This window comes from Galeopterus variegatus, unplaced genomic scaffold (genome assembly GCF_000696425.1).
Source record: "Galeopterus variegatus unplaced genomic scaffold, G_variegatus-3.0.2 Scaffold5845, whole genome shotgun sequence".
NCBI lineage: Eukaryota > Metazoa > Chordata > Mammalia > Dermoptera > Cynocephalidae > Galeopterus > Galeopterus variegatus.
In genome coordinates this window covers 60,536-80,390 of record NW_007731956.1, presented here as the reverse complement: position 1 = coordinate 80,390, position 19,855 = coordinate 60,536, and the positions used below count along the sequence as shown (strand labels likewise).

The 19,855-nt window shown below is 42.1% G+C and overlaps 1 protein-coding gene across 1 annotated transcript in view; it reads right to left on the bottom strand.

Annotated features, from left to right (window-relative positions):
• PRKDC (protein kinase, DNA-activated, catalytic polypeptide) overlaps positions 1-19,855 on the bottom strand; it is a gene marked incomplete at its 3' end in the record, with an annotated part of 134,792 nt that overhangs the window by 60,556 nt on the left and 54,381 nt on the right. The window contains 14 exon segments of the mRNA XM_008590104.1: positions 16-165; positions 238-362; positions 3,653-3,764; positions 5,222-5,353; positions 5,965-6,116; positions 7,856-7,999; positions 10,515-10,634; positions 10,848-10,985; positions 11,544-11,692; positions 12,773-12,845; positions 15,457-15,522; positions 15,776-15,944; positions 18,185-18,363; positions 19,512-19,719. Of these exon segments, the coding sequence (XP_008588326.1) occupies positions 16-165; positions 238-362; positions 3,653-3,764; positions 5,222-5,353; positions 5,965-6,116; positions 7,856-7,999; positions 10,515-10,634; positions 10,848-10,985; positions 11,544-11,692; positions 12,773-12,845; positions 15,457-15,522; positions 15,776-15,944; positions 18,185-18,363; positions 19,512-19,719 (1,917 nt within the window).

Below are 19,855 nucleotides of genomic sequence, written 5' to 3'. Positions count from 1 at the left end.
CTAGTGTTCACTCACCTATGTCTCATGACCTGAACAAAGTCCTTGCTCTTTAGCTGGACATACAGGTCCATCATCACCTCTGCACGACAAAGCACCACCTCTAGGCAAAGTGTCTTCATCACCCCATGAAATTTCGGCAGCAGGAAGAACACGGCATTCATGAACCTGAGCAGTGGGAAGGACAGGTGAGAGGACGGCCACTGACCCTCCCGCCACAGGCACCCTGACGGCCCCTACCTGTCAGCAAGAGGAGGGCAGCTCTTTGCCACTTTGTTCAAGCACACAATAAACTTGTCCTCCATAGTGTTCTGATGTTGCTTCAACTGCTTTACAACCAGTTCACACACAGACTCCTCCAGCACCTGAAAAATTAAATTTCTTCTCAAATACACAATGGGGAAAACCTGCATTAAGTGCTGAAAATAAGATTTACCTTGAATATCTGAGTGAATGCAAGGGAAGTGTTCAATGTTATCACCTACAACAAATTTCACAGGTGAATGAGGACACGGGGAGTGGTGGAACACCCGCTGGTGGGCATAAACCACTGGTGGGCATGAATCGCTGGACACCCCAGGCTCCAGGTCCTCGAGTTCCTGTGTGCAAGTGTGCGAGACTGTGCTGTGAGCACCAAGGCATCTGGCTTGTGTCAGATGTAAGAGCAATGAAGATTAGTGTTTCCTTCTGACAGCGAAATACTGCCAATAAGCTAAACTAAAATTGGTGATAACACACTGTTTAAGACATATCTTATGATGTTCAAGTCTCTGGTCAAATATCCACATAGACCAGAACGTTCAAGCAACTCTGTCTACACAGCAGCCCTATCACTGTCTACCTGTCCATATCCCACCTTCTCTTCACCACACATTACTACCTCCTGTTATATATTCCTTTGCATATCATCTGTCGCCACTCCCCAAATGCCACCTCCCTGTGGGCAGGGTCGTGGTCTGTCTTGTTCCCTGCTGCATCCCCAGGGCCTAGAACCAACAAGTACGTCCTCGGCATAGGATAGGACTCATAGCATCTACCGGGATGAAGTAAGGAAAATGTGCACTTCCTTCATTCATGGCTCATCTTCCTCACAGAGATCAGAAAAGGATAGTGAGCAACCTTTTCAAAAGCACTAAGATTTTTTTCAAAAGCACATAAGATGAATAGTTTTCCTATACTAACTTAATAGTATGAGGCTCTTTTAAGCTATGCTCAAGGGAAATCTTTCAGACAAAACCACAAATTTCAACGGCTTGAACCTCATGTAGAATATTTTATTACACTCCTGATTTGTAAGGTATGTCTTTTTAAAAAAATAACATGATGAAATGGTCAATGACATGATGAAATGGTCATGACCTATCATGTGAAGACAGCAAGTTACAAACTAGTCTGGACAAGACAGCGGGCATGCACCCACACTGGTGAGCAAGCCACTTTGCAGGTACCCAGAGCAGCTGAGTGGGGAGAACTGGGCCTCTCTTACTTATTTCTTTAGATTTTACTCTGTTTTCCAAGTTTCCACATTAAATTGCTACCACCTTCATATTCAGAAAAAAACTATGCAAAACAAAGGTATTTATTATTCTTACTACGTTGAAATTTAAGCAATGAGAGATTAAACCTGGGGATCTGCTGTAACTTGTTCCATCTGTGGTGAAAATGAATTTAAATTTTCATACATTTAAACCTAATATTTAGGGACATCAGAATCATGCAAGGTAACAAGGTGATTCTGAATTTTAAAAATTTAATTTACAAAAAGCTCTGATAATCCCTAAAATAAGCTATAAGTGAAGTGTGATCTTTCTACGGGGGTCTATTTCCCTGCATTATTTAATTTTATTTTAAATCCAACCAAATCTGTAATTGGTAAAATGGAAAAGGGTTCAACTTGCTGTGTTGGGTACCTTGGAGTCCACTCAGGACCATGTGGCTTCTAAGCCTCTCCTCATCCAGCCTGACAGCCACCACAGCCTCAACTCCACTCTGGCTTTTCTTTCCAGGAGCTGGCCCAGAGATACAAATTTGGGAATCATGACCATAAAGACAGTTTTTAAAGCCATGAGGCTGGAAGAGATGGGCAGGCGAACAGAGGAAGAGAAGACAACCAAAAGAGAGCTGTGGAGGTGGTAGGGGGAAAGTGCAGCTAAGTGAAGGGAGAAACAACCACCAGAGAAGCAGGAAGAGAGCTAAGAGAGTGTCCTAGAGCAGTGACTGCCTGTGCTGTCCTGGACAACTCTGCCACAGCGAGACCCCAGGGGCCCTCGCAACATCTTATCTCAACACAATGCCTCTGCTGCGTGAGTGTCACTCTGCTACATCACTCTCAAGTTACAACACGTGATCACCATACATCAGCCCACACAGTTATTCACCATCTCCAATTGTAAATTTTACTTAGAAGGACGGTATTCAGATATGAACGTGTACTGCAGTCAAACACTCAATTCGGGTCTTCTCACAACCCTGTGAGGTGGGCAGGGCACACAGACTGGGAAGGGTCCCCTGAGAAGTGCCTGCTCCTGTTCAACAGCTGTATAAACGTTAAAAACTGGCTGTGGAGGATTTGATGAGGATAGCTTAGCCCTAATCACAGAAGCTATCTACCAGAATAATTTTCTCTAAAAGGAAATCCTGAGACTGAGTTCACAGGAATCAAAAAGCTGGTTAAATACTCTCATCCTGGGGCCAAACCCAGGGCCCACTCGGGAGAGTGCGGCGCTGGGAGCGCCGAGGCCGCAGGTTCAGATCTTATATAGGGATGGCCGGTGCACTCACTGGCTGAGCGCGGTGCAGGCGACACCAAGCCAAGGGTTCTGATCCCCTTACCAGTCACAAAAAAAAAAAAAACTCTCATCCTGACTCATGATAAAAAGTCAGTCCCCAGGGCCGGCCCAGTGGCGCACTGGATAGTGCGCCGCTTGGGAAGCGCGGCGGCGCTCCTGCCCGAGGGTTCAGATCCCACATACAGACCGGTTCCCGCTCACTGGCTGAGCGAGGCGCGGGAGCAGCGCCGAGGGTTGCGTTCCCGTTGTCGGTCCCGGTCCAGTATGGGCGCAACACTGAGGGTTGCGATCCGTTGCCGGACACGGAAAAAGACAAAAAAAAAAAAAAGTCAGTCCCCAAACTTTAAATGTTCACCAAGTTTCCAGGTATTTAAAACATCATATATCGGGGCCGGCCCGGTGGCGCACTGCTACAGTGCGCCGCTTGGGAGTGTGGCGGCGCTCCCGCCGAGGGTTCGGATCCCACATACAGACCGGTTCCCGCTCACTGGCTGAGCGAGGTGCGGGCACAGCACCGAGGGTTGCGATCCCGTTGCCGGTCCCGGTCCAGTACGGGCGCGACACTGAGGGTTGCGATCCGTTGCCGGACACGAAAAAAGACAAAAAAAAAAAAGGAAAAAAAAATAAAAATAAAAATAAAACATCATATATCCTCTCTTAAAAATTGAGCATTGTGTTTGGTATATGGTAGGAAAGAGAGTGCAATATTATGAAATGCAGATGCCTGCTTTGTTTCTAATAGCACACGGGAAGCACATGTAAGTATCAAGGGTCACAACGAATCAACATGGAAAAAGGAGGATTTAAAACTGCACAACACACTCACATTTTTTCTCTCAGTAACATATCCTGCACAACACACTAACATTTTTTCTCTCAGTAACATATTGAAGAACAAGTCCTAGAACTTCTGCCGCTGCTGCATATACCTCTTTATGTTTTACAAAGGACATATTATTGACCAAAGCTTGAAAATATCTACAACAAATACAGAAAATAAATTTGCATAAAATAATCCATTCTGTTGTCTGACATAAAAATATAACAATTTTCTTCCTCATGTCATATTGATAGCACAAATTGAGAAATAGGAACATAAAACATAATGCAAATTACTTGTGTGAGTACATATATATGAACACATATTTCAGGGCTCTGACTTCACAACCAGACAGATCCAGGAGAGTCCACCGTCCAGGCACAGAGCTGCTGCAGTCAGGGCATAATGCAATGCTGGACACTACAAAAGTCACAGTTAAGGGCCGGCCTGGTGGCGCACTCGGTAGAGTGCAGTGCTTGGGAGTGCGGCGGCACTTGGGAGCACAGTGGCACTCCCGCCGAGGGTTCGGATCCCATATAGAGACCAGTCCGCTCACTGGTTGAGCGCGGTGCGGGCACGACACCGAGGGTTGCGATCCCGTTGCCAGTCACGGTATGGGCGCGACACTGAGGGTTGCGATCCCATTACCGGTCACGAAAAAAGACAAAAAGGGAAAAAAAAAATCACAGTTAAGGAAAGAGCTATCATCCAAGATTACGAAGCACTGAATCCCTTTCAAAAGCCACCTACTATGACAAGACAAGGACAATAGCATGATGAGCAAGACAAGGACGGGCGCTCACGCACTGTGTAAGGAGCCTCTGCAGGGAGTGTCACATTCAACTGTCAACCCTCACAGCGCCTCTGTAAGGCTATTCCCGATGAGGAAACTAAAGCTCAAAAAAGTAACTTGTCTAAAAGTAAACAAGTCCTGCTGTCTGGCACTGGCGGCTGGTGTGACTGGCAGCAGGAGGCCCACATGAAGGGCCAGATGGAGGCAGTGAAACACCCCCACAGAGATGGGAGGCTCCAGGGGGCAGGCGGACACCCACAGAGTGACCACGGTGTGAGCACTGACTTGGAGCTCCTCCACAGTAGGACGAGAGAGCACCTTTTTGTGATGTTCAAACCAACTTACAAAAGCCCCTTCCCTTCATATGCCACACCACCCCACCCTGAAAATGTGACCATCATCTTTCAGGGCAGAACAGGGTCAGGCTGGAACAGAGCAGAGTAGAGGGACAGAGCAGCCAGCATCCAGGGACATCTTCCTCGCAGAGACCCTGCAACTAATCCTGTCGTGGAGCCTGTGTTACTTCCAGGGATAAAAGTTGAAAATGTCAGTTTAGAAAATAAAAAGAAAATACCTAAACACCTCTTAGTTGCCAACACGTATATGGAAAAAATTACACTAATTTTTAAAAACCTACATTCATCATTCACTCCAGGCATATTTCTTTTTTCAAATCCAACTTTCTAAATTTAGGTAGAAATGTTTTTAACATGGATTCTGGTTCTCAAATTTATGAAAACTGAACCATTCCCCATCTGTCAATCCAATTCAGATAGATTTTTGCCTAAAAAAAAGTATCAAAGCAAAAAACACCACTGTTACCTGATGCTCTCTATGCCACATGCTGGGTCATAGGGAGGCAAGCCATTGGCCATTACAATGCCTAGTAACTGAATCCCTACTGCATTGTCTTTAGAACTAGGGTCCTTACTGGAAAACTTTTCAAATATTAACCTGAAACATAAGCATAAAGGAGAAAATAGGGATTGTCATATAATAAAATGAGAAGCAGGGAGACAAATACAGATTTTTCTATAGCTAATTTTCAGCGTAGGAAATATTTTTCTTCTCCCAAATCCAACACCCCTTCTTGCTAACACCCGCTTGTTCACATCCAAGTTATTCTAGCTTTGTAACATAAGCAGTTTTATATTTCTTATATTCTAATTATCTGCCCAAATTCTCCATTAGCTGACAGTAAAGAAAGTTTCAGCACACCTCTGACTACACTAAAAAGGATCAAACAAAAGTCCTACTGTTCACTCCTGGGCTGGGGCAATGCAGAGTACTTCCCTTGCCCAGCAAGGGGAAGCCAGAGGTGAGCTGAAGGACAGAGCAGGGACCGCTGGAGGGCACTGGTCCACCAGAGACACTGCCAGTCTCCAACTCTTGAGGTGGTGCTTTTATTAGTAGCAATACTACAGCCATATAAATGGACTCTATTTCAAATTATTTCCTCCTTCGATCATTTCATGTAATTATTTTTCATTGTAATCACTACTTACAACATGCTATATTTTAACCTAAATTTCTAAACAATATTGCAAGATCTAGTAAATGTATACCTGTAAGGGATGGATAAACAGTCCTTCCAGCATTCAACAAGGGTTTTTATAATTTCAAGGTTGTGTCTGAATACAGCTCTTTTCGGATGAAAGACATGTTTCATTAGGAAATGAAGCAGTCGATTTGCTAACACTTCATCTTTAGGGACCCCCTGAAAAGGTAGAGAAATTCTATATTAAAATGCAGCATTCCATCCTGGAAAGGCATTTTTTTCATTCAAAATTCCATTCATAAAATAAATCTGGCATTTTAACAAGAAGTCAGGCTCCTGGCTAAAACCATACATGTGATTTTCAGGGCTGATCACAGGCAACAACAAAGGCTTTCCCAGGCACGTGCTGAGGCTGGGGGGAGGGCTGCCTCCATGGAGACTTGGGAGCTGCGGCCTCTGGAGGGAGCTGCAGGCTCTGGAGGGAGCAACGGCCAAGGGCTTGGAAACTGCGGCCTCTGGAGGGAGCTGTGGTCAATTGCTTGGGCCCCTGGCCGGCCATACTCCTCGTATATCTGCATTCCCAGACTGGGGCCTCCTTCGAGTCCCTTCATCTGAGGCTGCAGCTGAAGTCCTCTTCAGGACAGGAGGGGGAACCGTACTTTCCCCACTCTGACTCAGCACTCGGGGCTTTTTGACTCAGCCTTTCTCCCTCAGACCACATCCCACACCCTTACCCCCAGATCCTAAAACTGCCGAAGGCTTTTGCTCCAGCTCAACAGTGAGACCCCATGTCTGTGCTGATCCTTGGCTAGTGCACTGTTCCACAGCAGAAAGTGGAACAAAGGGAGTCAGTGCTTTCTCCCTCCAGTTTTAGCCTCTTGCTTATGCTACTGTGGTGAGTGATGAAAGGATCCCCTGATGCTCTTTGCGGTGTTCTGTTGCTTCAATCAGCTACTCCACCTGGCTACACACTGGGTCGTAGGGAGGCCAGTCACTGGCCATTTATTATTAGACTAAGAAATCTAAATTTGGGGCCGGCCCAGTGGCGCACTGCTGTAGTGCTCCGCTTGGGAAGTGCGGCGGCGCTCCCGCCCAGGGTTCGGATCCCATGTGCAGACCGGCGGCTCACTGGCTGAGCAAGGAGCGGGGGCAACACCGAGGGTTGCGATCCCGTAGCCGGTCCCGGTCCGGTACGGGCGCGACACTGAGGGTTGCGGTCCGTTGCCGGTCACGAAAAAAGATAAAAAGACAAAAAAAAAAAAAAAAAGAAATCTAAATTTGGGTTACTGTGAAATAAACAAGATGGGCACATCCGGACACAAACACAGGAAAAAGCTGGATGTACACACATTATGTCTAATAAGGACTGTTCCCATGACATCCTTATGTGAAAACTTCTGTACACTATCAGTGTTCATGGTTTAAATGAACAGGCAAAGCTCCACAAGCAAATCCATGTGGGTAGGTGCCACACATGCTTCAGTACAACAGTCAGTCATCTGGCAGTCACGTCCTGAGCAATCTCTACTGTTAGGGATTATACAGTCTAAATTCTGGGAGAAAATAAACTGGCAAATAAATGCCAAAAAATCCAGGAATTCAGTCACAGCAGAAATCCTCAGAATCTCGCACAGGGGATCTGACATTTACTTTACACACAATTTTAATAAATCTGTTAGCTAGTTTCCAAGCTCCTAGCAAGTAAAAGCAACAAACAAAATAAAATAAATACCTGGCAGCTTAATATTAAAACCAAGGTCAGAGGAATTATCAAAAGCAGACAAAAGAAAACAAACCCAAAGCATTTAGTATACAAGCATCAGAGCAATATAACAACCAAAGCTAAACACAATGACTCTAAGTCATTAAGTGAGGTCTGAATTATCTGTCATATCCTCTGCAGGATTATCAGTAAAGAAATAATACATTACTACATAAAAGACATTATCAATCCTTACTGCAGGAGTAGCCACGCCTGTCCACGAAAGAACGGTAGCCACTATCTCAACCACCATGTAGTGAATTCCTTCTCCTCCATTGTTTTCAGAAACAGCCAGCTGCAGCAAGGGGCTAAACCAGTACTTTGCATAAGGGCGAAAGACCTACAAGATAATTTAAAACTCAAGTATCAAAGAACCGTTTTGAATAACCAAAATATTAATAACAGGAATATATCCCCCATTAGCTAACATTTTATATTATGACTTGACCTAAATCCAAAACAGATGTAAATCCAACAATTACACTACTTAATTGGATTAGATCGTCTGTTGAATAATCTTTTCACATGGACTCCTGAAAACAATTCAACGGATTTGGATTTCTTATTGATCTTCTCATTGCTTAACACCCTTTTGACACAATGATGCTCATAAGAATCAAAAAGTATTCTATATCGGGGCTGGCCCGTGGCTCACTCGGGAGAGTGTGGTGTGGATAACACCAAGGCCATGGGTTCAGATCCCATATAGGGATGGCCGGTTAGCTCACTGGCTGAGCGGCCGGTTAGCTCACTGGCTGAGCGTGGTGCTGACCCCCCCCAGTCAAGGGTTAAGAACCCCTTACCGGTCATCTTAAAAAAAAAAAGTATTCTAGATCAACTGAATAATATGCCCCTGTAGAAAATTCTACTTTTATTTCAGATAACTGCATAAGGCATAGAAAGAATGAGATTATAAACATTAGGTAGGTGCCTGTGGTTACATTTTTTTCATTTCTTCCTATATTGTACAAGTCATTCTGTTATAAACTTCACATGCTTAAGATCTCTGAAATCTAAATAAACAAGTCATTCTGTTATAAACTTCACATGCTTAAGATCTCTGAAATCTAAATAAACTGTATCCGAATACTAAATTCCATTTTATTTATTTTAGAAATTACAGGAAAATGCCACTTTAATGAAAAAGCTGTCTACTTTCTCAACCTTTCTAACTTCTCTTTTTCAACTATAAATATTTGGAAAATATGGGGACTTATGTACTCTCACAGCTTAATCTCTTTGATCTCAAATCTTTTTTGATCATACACCTGTAAGAAAACAAAAAGCACACTCGACCATGTATGTCTATAGGCTTATTTATAAATTATAGATATGAACCTCTTTAGTATGTTACTAAACTACATGAAATACTTGAAGGTTGAAATTAAAAAAAAACTAAATCCAAATATTTCTTTTAAAAAAATCCAAACATAAGTTCTACTCTTTTCCTCCATCAGACAATGACTGTCTAGAGCATTTCCTTTTGGGAACCAATGCCCCGACCACTCTGGGCTCCAGGTGGACACACAGCTCCAGAGATGTGTCTGGTGACATCTCAGAGGCCCCATACACTTGTGCGTGCAAATTTCCTTGTCAGCCCCCTACCCGCACCCAGCCCCACCAAAAAATCATCCAAAAAAACAAACATCCAGCTACCTTTTGGTAGCTATCAAATCAGCACTTTAAGAAACATGAGCTAGAACTCAAGTGTTACCCTGAGTGTTATGGATTAAACTGTGTCCCCCCCAAAAGCCACTGAAGTCCTACTCCTGAGAATGTTACCTTATTTAGAGATACGGTCTTAACAGAGTTAATCAAGTTAAAGTGAAGGCATTAGGGTGGGCCTCAATCCAATATGATTGGTGTTTTCATAATAGGGGAAACTTGCACATAGGACCAGATGTGTGGGGGAAGATGACATGAAGACACAGGAAGAATGCTGTGTACAAGCTAGGGAATACCTGAGGCCACCAGAAGCCGGGAGAGGCCCGCACTAGACTTTCCTCAGCCCTCAGAAGAAACTCTGCTGACCCCTTCACCTTAAACTGCTGGCCTTCAGAACCACTGTGTAGGTCCCTGGCTGTGGTGCCTGTGACAGCAGACTCAGGAGCTAGGAGTCAGGTTAGACCCTGAGGAAAGCATGCTGGCTGCAGTCCCAGCCCTACCTCTCAAAGATCCCCCAGCAGGCACATCTGCAGAGCTGCCTAGGAGGACTTCCTACTGATGGGCAAGGTGGATTATATCACCCCTCCACCTGGTGCCCTTTATGGCTCCCTACTACTCAGTGAATGAGCTGGACCCTTTGCATGGCCCCCATGGTCTAGTCCAGATGACCTGTCCCTCAGACACCTCTTGTCCAGACCATGGCCCCATGGTCCGTGTGGTCAGTGCAGACATGCTCAGCTCTCTCCCCTCTTCACACTGCACCTTCTACGCAGAACACAAATTCCCACTGCACTTGACCATGCTTAGCTCAAGGATCCTGACATGGTGCTAGAAACAAACTGATAAATTCAACAATAACTGAAAAGAGAGCCAGCTGCTTTTTATAAAGAGTTAACAGGAATATTTTCATCAAAATTTTTGCTACTGTAAACAAAGAAGGTTGGCAGCCCTGAGAAAGATGCCACATGCACTTTATGAAAGGATCACTTCTAACTCAACAGAGGTTAATTTACATGTTTTAAAAGAAAAGGACAGAAGAACAACGTTGAACAAGTAGATAAACACGGTCAGCTAATTTATTCATAGAACACAGCATCTTGCTCTGTGCCTTCATATCACCCTTTGCTATGATTTTTTAAGTAGATGCACAGGACTGCAAGGAACTGTTAAAGGAATAATGAATTACTCACCACTTCTGCATTAATAACAAGCTTGGCTAAGAAAAGACGGATATTTAATGGTACTGATGGGTTTCCCAGTTTGTCATGAAGAAACCTCATCCAAGGAGGAAGATCTCTTGGCACTGAACCCTGAAATAAAAAAACTCAAAATTACCTTAAAAAGTGAAATAAAGTAACTTCACATTTTGATGTTATGAGAAAACAATGACAAAGTTAGACATGAACAGCAAAAAGTCATGTTTACTTGATGTGTAATTTGGTTTAGCCTTCACTAAGATAAGTTAATTCTCAACACAATACCAATGAGCAGTATTAACAGAGGTAACGTGAGGTGAGGGGCACCTCTTCTCCTCCAGGGAAGCCCAGCCTTCTGTGCATGTGCTTCATCAGGGCTGTCATGGTGGTCATGCACTCGTGGCCATTGAGCTCGTCCATCTCCAATTCCAGGGTGTCTTCCTGGATCGTGGGGTCTGGATGTTCCTACGGAAGGAAGAATCCACTGATGCAGAGTGCACTATTAAAATGCCAGTGGATATGAGATTCTCTCATTCTGGACAAACTTAGGTGATAATGATGACTTTGGTAATAATATCAAATACACATGCTGTGTTTTCTTGTTAAACTAAAAAATAAATAGGATCTCATGCCTTCCTTATGTTCCATGTCCATATTCTCCTCTAACCCCCAACTGTGTGGTCACTCCCTGGAGTCACACCTCAGGTCAGCGGTCTCTGCTATATTGACCCCTGACCCCTGTCTGCATGGTCACTCCCTGGGGTTGCACCTCAAGTCAGAGCGACCTTCCTATGTTTATCTCTCACCTCCTGGCTTCATTTCTGTGCTGATCAAATTTGACTGCTGAGTCTACAAGGCAAAAGCCTGGGGCTTAGATCTTTAAGAATGCTCCAAATTAGTGCTACTTTCCAAGGACTACTGACAGACAGAGAACAGGCTTTTTCTAGTAAAGACAGGACATAGCTGTGACCCCCTTTCTTTGCAAATTTCAACAACATTCTTTAATATGTAAAAAATGATCACCCGTCTCCGAAAATGACCAGTGATAGACTTAGGGTCTTGAGAGCTGTATGAATAGCTCTGAACTCCAGTTGAGAAATCAAATTGACTCATTTCCTCACTCAGGCTACTGTCTGCCAAATACGACAAGGAAGACATATAATGAGGACCATCTGAAATACAAATAAGAAGAAAACACACATACTCAAACATAAGCAGTAAGAAGTATACTTCTCTAACTCAAATTACATTAAAATTGAAGGATACTTTTAACTAAGGCCTCACTCAACCCCATGATCTTAACCCATGGTAACGATTTACAAGGCACGAAGAAGACGGGCCAGAGGCCTCCCTTTGCTTTTGTCATTGTCATGCAGCTACTCTCTACTGTCACAGACAAAGAACCAAGTTAATCCAGATCCGATTTCTGGACATGACTAACAGAATTTCTTTGCAGTTAGAATTTTGATGATGGACATTTTGCTCATTATGTCTAAGATAAATGTGGGAAGAAATGCTACTGAAAAATTGCAAATCCTAAATACACAAGGAATTTAGAAAATTGGTCCAAATTTTATTCTCAAATCAAGAAATGGTGATACAAGCTGCAAAGAAAAATAAAGCAAAAAACTGAAATAAAGAGATGTGAAGGGATAGAAGGTTAATTTTAAATAGAGTGGCCAGGGAGAGCCTCCTCCAAAGGATGAAATGAAATAAAATGTCATGAGGTACACTGATATCTGGGGCTGAGGTTACTCAAGCAGTGCAAATGGCCTAGGGCAAAAGCAAGCCGGGCACCACACAGCACAGCAGGGGGCCCGCACTGCTCCGTGAGCAGGAAGGAGGGCAGCAGGGTCAGGGACCTTAGGCAGCTCGGTCCACAGGGAAATGATAGCTGCTGGGAGGTCTGGAACAGAGGAGTGGCAGGATAGAATGTGTATTCTAACACAAATTTCTGAATGTGTTTCATAACATAAACACATAATCCATACGCAAACAAAGAAACATCGAGCTAATCCTACATCTTTAAAAACAGTGTAATGTACCTGAGCCCGTCTGGCCACTCTGAGACCTTTTTATGCAGTTAAGCTTAGCTAATTACATTTCTTTCAAAATATAATTCTATTTGTCACTTAAAAATAAACATTTTTTTCAAACTCAATTTCAATGTTTTGAGGTTCTTAAAAGTATTTTCTATTTACAAAAATTATACCAACTAATAGCATCTTTCTCATCATTTTGAAATTTCCTACCTGGATCCCCATTTGCTGTTTCCCTGGCTTCTTTCCTAATTTCAATGTATTTTTTCTTTTTTTCCATAGGAACCTACGAGACAAAACAAATACACTATTTAAAATGTTCTAGAATCACAGTTACACTTTTTGTTTTAGTAGCAATATGCCAAAAAAACAAATTACTAATTTTTAAACAAAACTTTCATCAAATTTTAAAACACTCAAAAATATCCACAAAAAAGATGAGTGAATGTCTTTAAGAAATGCCTTACCCACAGACTCCAACAGAACCACCCACTCAGCTTTAGCACAGCTCATTAAGCACAGTGGATGCTGAGCTTTTACAAACACACACCTGGATTACCAATAGTTTTTACTTGACCTATGAGCCTCAGTTTCTTCACCTTTACGCTTAAGATACACCAGAACCTTTACAGCATTGCTGTAAAGTTTAGAAGTAAGACATAGCAAGTGTCTGGATGCTTAATAAACTGATGTTATTGTTTTTTGTTCTTTAGTTCTTCTAACACATGCCCAGAAAAAAATCCTAGATTTGTTCCAAAAGTTGCACAAGGCAGGAAGCAACTATTCATGTGCACTGGTGAACACTGTAGTGGGGGAGGCTCGCAGCTGTGTGGGGAATGTGCAGGACATGGTGTGTGAGCTTGGCTCTCTGCTGTCAAGGCAGCAGCCACCACCTTCTCAACAACTGCTGAAGCTGGCACGTCAGTGTGAGCGTGCCTAGAAGAAAACTTGCTCCATCTGTCACAGGAAGTCTTCTAGTTACCCATGACTTCCCCACTATCTTGCCAAGTTGTCCAAGCAAGGCCACAGATCATAATTCCTATCAGCACAGAACTCAGTTTCTTTCACTGGGGGAAATTACTCAGAAAAACAACTTCTGGGATATGTCCTAACAGGTCCTTTTATTGGCACTGTCTTTCCTTCACAGGTCAGGAGAAAGAAAAAATCGAGTACGGATGAATTTCATTGTAGTTGCCTGAGATTGCACCTCAAGCTGAAACTGCCGGTTTTTGTTGTTGCCAGTTTTGTAGAAACTACCTAAAACTGCCATTTTTACCAGACTTGAAAACAGACTTGAATACTGCAATTTAACATGTTCAACATAATATCTTTTTCTCTACGAGCACTTTTTTTTTTTTTAACTTAGAAACATTAAAAATTTTACTCACCTCAACTTCTATAGGAAATGTATAGCAGCGCTTCAAGTCTATCAGATTTTCAAAAATAAGCAAATTCTGTAAATCCAAAGAATCATATAAAAATATCTCAATATTGGAGATCCTTATTACTAATGCTACAATAGAATTAATGCTACTTAATAACTCACAGAGAAGCACTTCAGCATTAAAATACATGTATGCAGAATTAAAAGAATCATATCTCTAATATTATAAAAAAGTACAAATTACAATATAACTTTAATTGGTAAAATCTAGTTTTTGAAATCCTCGACTGACAGCAGTAGTGAACACCTCAGGAGAGGCCTACCTTTTCTGGTTTTTCACTGAACANTTCTGTGCTGATCAAATTTGACTGCTGAGTCTACAAGGCAAAAGCCTGGGGCTTAGATCTTCGAGAATGCTCCAAATTAGTGCTACTTTCCAAGGACTACTGACAGACAGAGAACAGGCTTTTTCTAGTAAAGACAGGACATAGCTGTGACCCCCTTTCTTTGCAAATTTCAACAACATTCTTTAATATGTAAAAAATGATCACCCGTCTCCGAAAATGACCAGTGATAGACTTAGGGTCTTGAGAGCTGTATGAATAGCTCTGAACTCCAGTTGAGAAATCAAATTGACTCATTTCCTCACTCAGGCTACTGTCTGCCAAATACGACAAGGAAGACATATAATGAGGACCATCTGAAATACAAATAAGAAGAAAACACACATACTCAAACATAAGCAGTAAGAAGTATACTTCTCTAACTCAAATTACATTAAAATTGAAGGATACTTTTAACTAAGAATAAACTGATGTTATTGTTTTTTGTTCTTTAGTTCTTCTAACACATGCCCAGAAAAAAATCCTAGATTTGTTCCAAAAGTTGCACAAGGCAGGAAGCAACTATTCATGTGCACTGGTGAACACTGTAGTGGGGGAGGCTCGCAGCTGTGTGGGGAATGTGCAGGACATGGTGTGTGAGCTTGGCTCTCTGCTGTCAAGGCAGCAGCCACCACCTTCTCAACAACTGCTGAAGCTGGCACGTCAGTGTGAGCGTGCCTAGAAGAAAACTTGCTCCATCTGTCACAGGAAGTCTTCTAGTTACCCATGACTTCCCCACTATCTTGCCAAGTTGTCCAAGCAAGGCCACAGATCATAATTCCTATCAGCACAGAACTCAGTTTCTTTCACTGGGGGAAATTACTCAGAAAAACAACTTCTGGGATATGTCCTAACAGGTCCTTTTATTGGCACTGTCTTTCCTTCACAGGTCAGGAGAAAGAAAAAATCGAGTACGGATGAATTTCATTGTAGTTGCCTGAGATTGCACCTCAAGCTGAAACTGCCGGTTTTTGTTGTTGCCAGTTTTGTAGAAACTACCTAAAACTGCCATTTTTACCAGACTTGAAAACAGACTTGAATACTGCAATTTAACATGTTCAACATAATATCTTTTTCTCTACGAGCACTTTTTTTTTTTTTAACTTAGAAACATTAAAAATTTTACTCACCTCAACTTCTATAGGAAATGTATAGCAGCGCTTCAAGTCTATCAGATTTTCAAAAATAAGCAAATTCTGTAAATCCAAAGAATCATATAAAAATATCTCAATATTGGAGATCCTTATTACTAATGCTACAATAGAATTAATGCTACTTAATAACTCATAGAGAAGCACTTCAGCATTAAAATACATTTATGCAGAATTAAAAGAATCACATCTCTAATATTATAAAAAAGTACAAATTACAATATAACTTTAATTGGTAAAATCTAGTTTTTGAAATCCTAGACTGACAGCAGTAGTGAACACCTCAGGAGAGGCCTACCTTTTCTGGTTTTTCACTGAACAGAAAACCTTGGTAAAATTTTAATTCACTGAAGACACAGCAGACAAGAGAAATAGCACAGTTGTATGCAGCACAATGGTAAAGTCTTCTCCTCTCCAGCAGTTGATTCTCCCCTGCCATGTTCTCTGTAAATGCATCATGGCACAATCTGCAGAGTAGATCCAGGTTACAAATTAATCCACATAACATGGAAATTACAGCTCAGGCTCAACAATGCCAAATAACAGGATCTAATCCAGTTCAGCCTTTCTTGAATGTCAGGCTTGTGCCAGCACAGTACTGGGCACGATATATTCCGTGGCTGGAAATATTTACTATTTGGTACTGGGAATATAAGATGAGCACGTCACCATCACATGACAAAAGCCACGTACAAGGGTCTCACTACATGGGGGTAAGTGCAGCAACAGCAACAAGTATGTCAGGTAAAGAGACAAGGAAGCAAGGAGACAGTCCAATCTAAGGAACTAACAAAGGGTTTAAGAGAAAATATCTGAGCTGAGTTTGAAACATCAGTTGGCCAATGGAGAAATGTGAGCACACATGATGAGCAGCGAGAAGCATGTTCACTTAGAACAAGGGACAGAACACGTGGCGTGTTGGGAGGAGGGCAGGCAAGCAGCAGTAACCAGCAGCAAGTGAGAGAAGGTGTGTTCCTGGGACAGCTTGCCCGCAATGCTGAGCAGCGTGGACTTCACCCTGCAGGATGGGTCACGAACCACGACTGATAGTGACTACTTCTCAAAACAGTTTTCTGGGAATATAGCCATGGCCCAGTCTTTTAGGTACTGTTTATGGCTGCTTTCACGGTACAATGTAGTAGTTGTGGCAGAGACTGTCTGGCCCACAAAGCCGGAAATATCTACTATTTGGCCCTTTACAGAAAGTCTGTCGACCCCTGCTGCTGATGACCAGATGCCATTGAAGGGTTTTAGGCAGGGAAATGAAACAATGAGACTTGTGTTCTGGCTGTACTATCATTCTGGCAGCAGTATGGACAGAATGGAGAGACAAGCCCAAAGCAAGGAGAGTGGTTACAAAAGAAATGACTGGACTGCAGTGGCTTGCCGAAGAAGTCCCGACATCAACACAGGTAGGACAAAGGGGAATGCAGACAGGGGCATGGGTTTTAGGAATACTGAAAAGATAAAATCTGCCAGGTTTGGGTGTGACGTCATTCACTGAGGTCAGATAAGAACTAGGGTAAGAGAAGTATAATAAGATGTTTGTTTAGAGATGCAAAATGAGATACTGCAGAGCCTGTGTTCAATATTTACTAGGAGGGGAACTTCATTAGAAGACTAGTTTTAGAGAAAATGTTTTTTTTTTTTTTTTTTTGTCTTTTTGTCTTTTTTCCGTGTCCGGCAACGGATCGCAACCCTCAGTGTTGCCCCCGTACCGGACCGGGGACCGGCGACGGGATCGCAAGCCTCGGCGTTGCTCCCGCGCCTCGCTCAGCCAGTGAGCGGGAGCCGGTCTGTACGTGGGATCTGAACCCTCGGACGGGAGCGCTGCCGCGCTTCCCAAGCGGCGCACTATCCAGTGCGCCACCGGGCCGGCCCTAGAGAAAATGTTTTTGATTACTTTGTGTTTTATAGAATGCCTATTAAAAAAAATTTACCACGCCTTTAATTTCAAATGACAATCTGAAATAATAAAATACCCTAAATCCTTTTTTACTATAAATCATACCATTAGAAATATATCAAAGCTATTCAGGGGGAAAAGATGGGGAAAAAAACAGTAGAAGAAAAAAAGTTTTATTCTTTATAAAAGATGAGGCAGGATAAAACATCTGTTGTCTAATAACATGCTAAAGTTCATCTAAGTAGTCTGTGGCATTAAAAAAACCAAAAAAACTACAAAAGTACAGAATTTAAATAAAATAAACATTTATTCATATTATATACATGCATAAAAATATATGCATCATGTTCTCACTCACATGTGGGAGCTAAAAGAAAAGTTGAGTTTTTATAGTAGAGATTAGAACTGTAATTACTAGAGGTTGGGAAGGGGAGGCGGGGAGAAGGGATAGGGAGAGGTTAACTGATGGACACAAATTACAGCTAGATAGGAAAAATAAGTTCTAGTGGTATACATTAGTACTAGGCATCCACAATGAATAACAATTTATTCTATTTTCTCAAATGGCTAGAAGAGAGGAGCTCAAATGCTCTCATCTAAGAAATTATACATTTTTATGATGAACAGAGCTAATTACCCTGATTTAATCACACACATTGTATACATTTATTGAAATATAATTCTGTACCCCATAAATATGTATAATTAATATATGTCAATTAAAAAATACATTTAAATATATATATATATATTCACCAAAAATATTAATAAAATAGAATCCGAAATAAAGTAAAATCTTACTTAATCAGTGTCTTTGTAAGTTCGCTTCCTTCTATAATGCATGAGCCATGAAAAACTTGATTAATTTTAGATTCCTTAGAGTGAACATCATCTTTTGGAAGACGACAATACATCACATCCAGCATCTTATAATAGCCCATCTTCTTGGTGATTTGAGTATCAAAGGTAGATTCATTTAGCTTAAAGAAAGTGATAAATAATTATCTTTAGTTTTACCAAACATAAAAAATATATTATTGAATATACCAAATTTAATACTTAGTGCCCTTTAGACAGAATAATTTTAAGTTGTAAATGCTAAATCACTTCAATAAGAGAGCACCCAGTTGTCCAGTGTCTAAAATATGGACAAAAGCACTGATGTGTTATATTGGATGAAACAGGAAACAACATTTGATGTCCAAACAGTGCACCCAGGGTTTATAATATTTGCACAGAATCTTACTGAAGGTATAAGAAGAGCAAGCAGAAGTCCAATGTATTACAACACCAAATTTTTGGCTATTTTGAAGTCTACTTTAACAATGTACCATTTGGGTGTTTACGGTGTTTCCCAACAGGATTTTATGGGAGGCCAAATGATGCCCTCATCTCCACACCACAACAAATGTCAAAAGATGTCTTAATCCCTGGAACCTTGTGAATGTAAGCTCATCTGGCAAAAAAGGACTCTGCAGACATGATTTAGTTAAGGACCTTGAGATGGGGAGATTGTCTGGATTGTTCCAGTGGGCCTCAAATGAAATCACATGCAACCTCATCAGAAGGATTAGAGCAAGATTAGACAAACAGGAAAAGGCGATGTATGCAGAAACAGCAACTGAAGTAACATCAGCACAGCCCTGGAAGGCTGGCAGCCACCAGAAGCCAGAAGAGGCTTCAAGGAAGGGCTTTCAGAAATTTCTGTTTTGTCTATAAATCTGTAAATTGAAATGCAGAGTTAGTTTCCTCCTGTATAACTCAGAATTTCTAAGCCACCAAGTTTGTGGTAAGTTGTTACAGCAGCCACAAGAAACTGGTGCAGATCCCATGGAGATACAGACTGCTATCAAAACATGGAGGGGTGCGGGCCACACCGTGGCTCACTCGGGAGAGTGCAGTGCTGATAACACCAAGGCAACGGGTTCGGATCCCATATAGGGATGGCCGGTTGGCTCACTGGCTGAGCGTGGTGCTGACAACACCAAGCCAAGGGTTGAGAAAACATAGAGGGGTGCTCCTTGAGCAGCAGGGACCACATAACTGAGCACACAGCAGTTTCTAATGACACTGGTCTAGGAGATGTGTCAATTATCATTAATATTTAATTCAGTAAGGTGTATGGTACCTTTGTAAACCTTGACTTCAACACATCGACGGCATCCACCACAATCTCGCTAAAGAATGCTCTCAAAGCGTCCAGGCTACAGTGCCACAGCAGAGTGAGGAGACGACGATCCACAAACGCTTGGCGAATGAAGTTTGAAAGCAGGTCATCCCTCCTGAACATTCTGTACACACTTTCCAGAAGGCTCACCTGTGTGATGCACGAACTCCTGAGGAAAGAACATAAGATTGTAAGTGCCTACTACACAACAGGCAAAGTCAACTCCAATGACCGTGAATCACGAAAATAACTTTATGGAATACATATACAAAACCCATGAAACACAAAAAAACATCTGCACATGA